This window comes from Antrostomus carolinensis, unplaced genomic scaffold (assembly GCF_000700745.2).
Source record: "Antrostomus carolinensis isolate BGI_N321 unplaced genomic scaffold, ASM70074v2 scaffold22563, whole genome shotgun sequence".
In the NCBI taxonomy this organism is placed as follows: Eukaryota; Metazoa; Chordata; class Aves; order Caprimulgiformes; family Caprimulgidae; genus Antrostomus; species Antrostomus carolinensis.
The window spans coordinates 105,933-107,145 of record NW_010306190.1 but is presented as its reverse complement, the minus strand read 5'-3'; the positions used below and the strand labels follow the sequence as shown (position 1 = coordinate 107,145).

Sequence of the window (1,213 nt, the reverse complement as noted above, 5' to 3'; positions counted from 1 at the left end):
CTTTACAGACACGCAGAGGATGCTGCTCATGACTGGGGCTACCATTCTAACATATTACCAGTAAAACCATCTTTCTCAATTCAAGTGTTGGTGAATTTGTGAGTATGCTTTTGCTTTTTTAAACACTGCAGCTCTTTAAATGCTACCCTGTTATATTAAACTATTTCAGGTTTGGTTTCAAAATGCTCGAGCCAAATTCAGACGGAACCTCTTACGTCAAGAAAACACAGGGGTGGATAAGACTTCAGACTCAACACTCCAAGCAGGGACCCCGTCAGGTCCTGCCTCAGAAATATCCAATGCCTCCATGAGTCCATCCAGCACTCCCACTACTTTAACGGACTTGACTAATCCTACTATGCCTACTGTGACATCTGTCTTGACATCAGTGCCCGGAAGTCTTGAGGTTCATGAATCTCGAAGTCCTTCACAGACAACTCTTACAAATCTTTTCTGATGACTCTTTCTTAATAATTTCTTTAAAAAAGAAATTATTCTTAGCTGAAATTCCAAGTGTATTTTAATAGAGGCTTTGAGCAACTGACTAACCACAATTAGGATCTCTCCTAAATAAAACAGAAGGAAATGTAGTGTTCTGGTATTATGGAGTACGGACTGAAGAATAACTTGGAAGATCTATTGCAACACAACATTTGTGTAACTGTACAGTTTTGTGGACTGAGCAAGGGAAACAGCAATTAATTTAAGTTGGCTAAAGCTTCTGTATTTTCAAAGACTGCCATGTGCCTTATACACTGTTTTATCTACATTCTTTGGATTCCATGTCCACTTCTCTCTTTTTCTCTCTGTATATTTATGACCAGGGGAAAAATGTTAAAGAGTTTGTTACTTTGAATAGTCCTAAGCCTTTCATTGGTTGCTTTGTTGTTTTAGAATTTTAAGGTCGAAGTCTGTTCAAATACCAGAATTTGTAAAATCTAACCAGTAATAAAACCACTTATGGAAACTACTTGGTAATGGCTGCAGTTACGTTTAACATTAGTGTCACAACCAAGATAGGCTGATTGCATTTAAAAGGATTAGAAAACTGCACTTCAAACACAGTATCTGCCTAGGATAAACTCTAAATATGATGTGTACCTTCCTCCTGTTCCTGAAGTATATATGGGTGAGAAATCCAGCTTGTACAACACTCTAGGTATCTTCATTGTAGAGAAATAAATATCTATTAGTTGCAGGTAGGAGTTACCAG

The 1,213-nt window shown here is 37.7% G+C and overlaps 1 protein-coding gene across 1 annotated transcript in view; it reads left to right on the top strand.

The window, feature by feature from the left end:
- LOC104522687 (LIM/homeobox protein Lhx2) overlaps positions 1 to 965 on the top strand; it is an 8,370-nt gene extending 7,405 nt beyond the window's left edge. The window contains exon 2 of the mRNA XM_010165052.2: positions 170 to 965. Within this exon, the coding sequence (XP_010163354.2) occupies positions 170 to 457 (288 nt within the window). The 3' untranslated portion in view covers positions 458 to 965. The remainder of the gene's footprint in view (positions 1 to 169) is intronic.
- Positions 966 to 1,213: the final 248 nt, after the last annotated feature.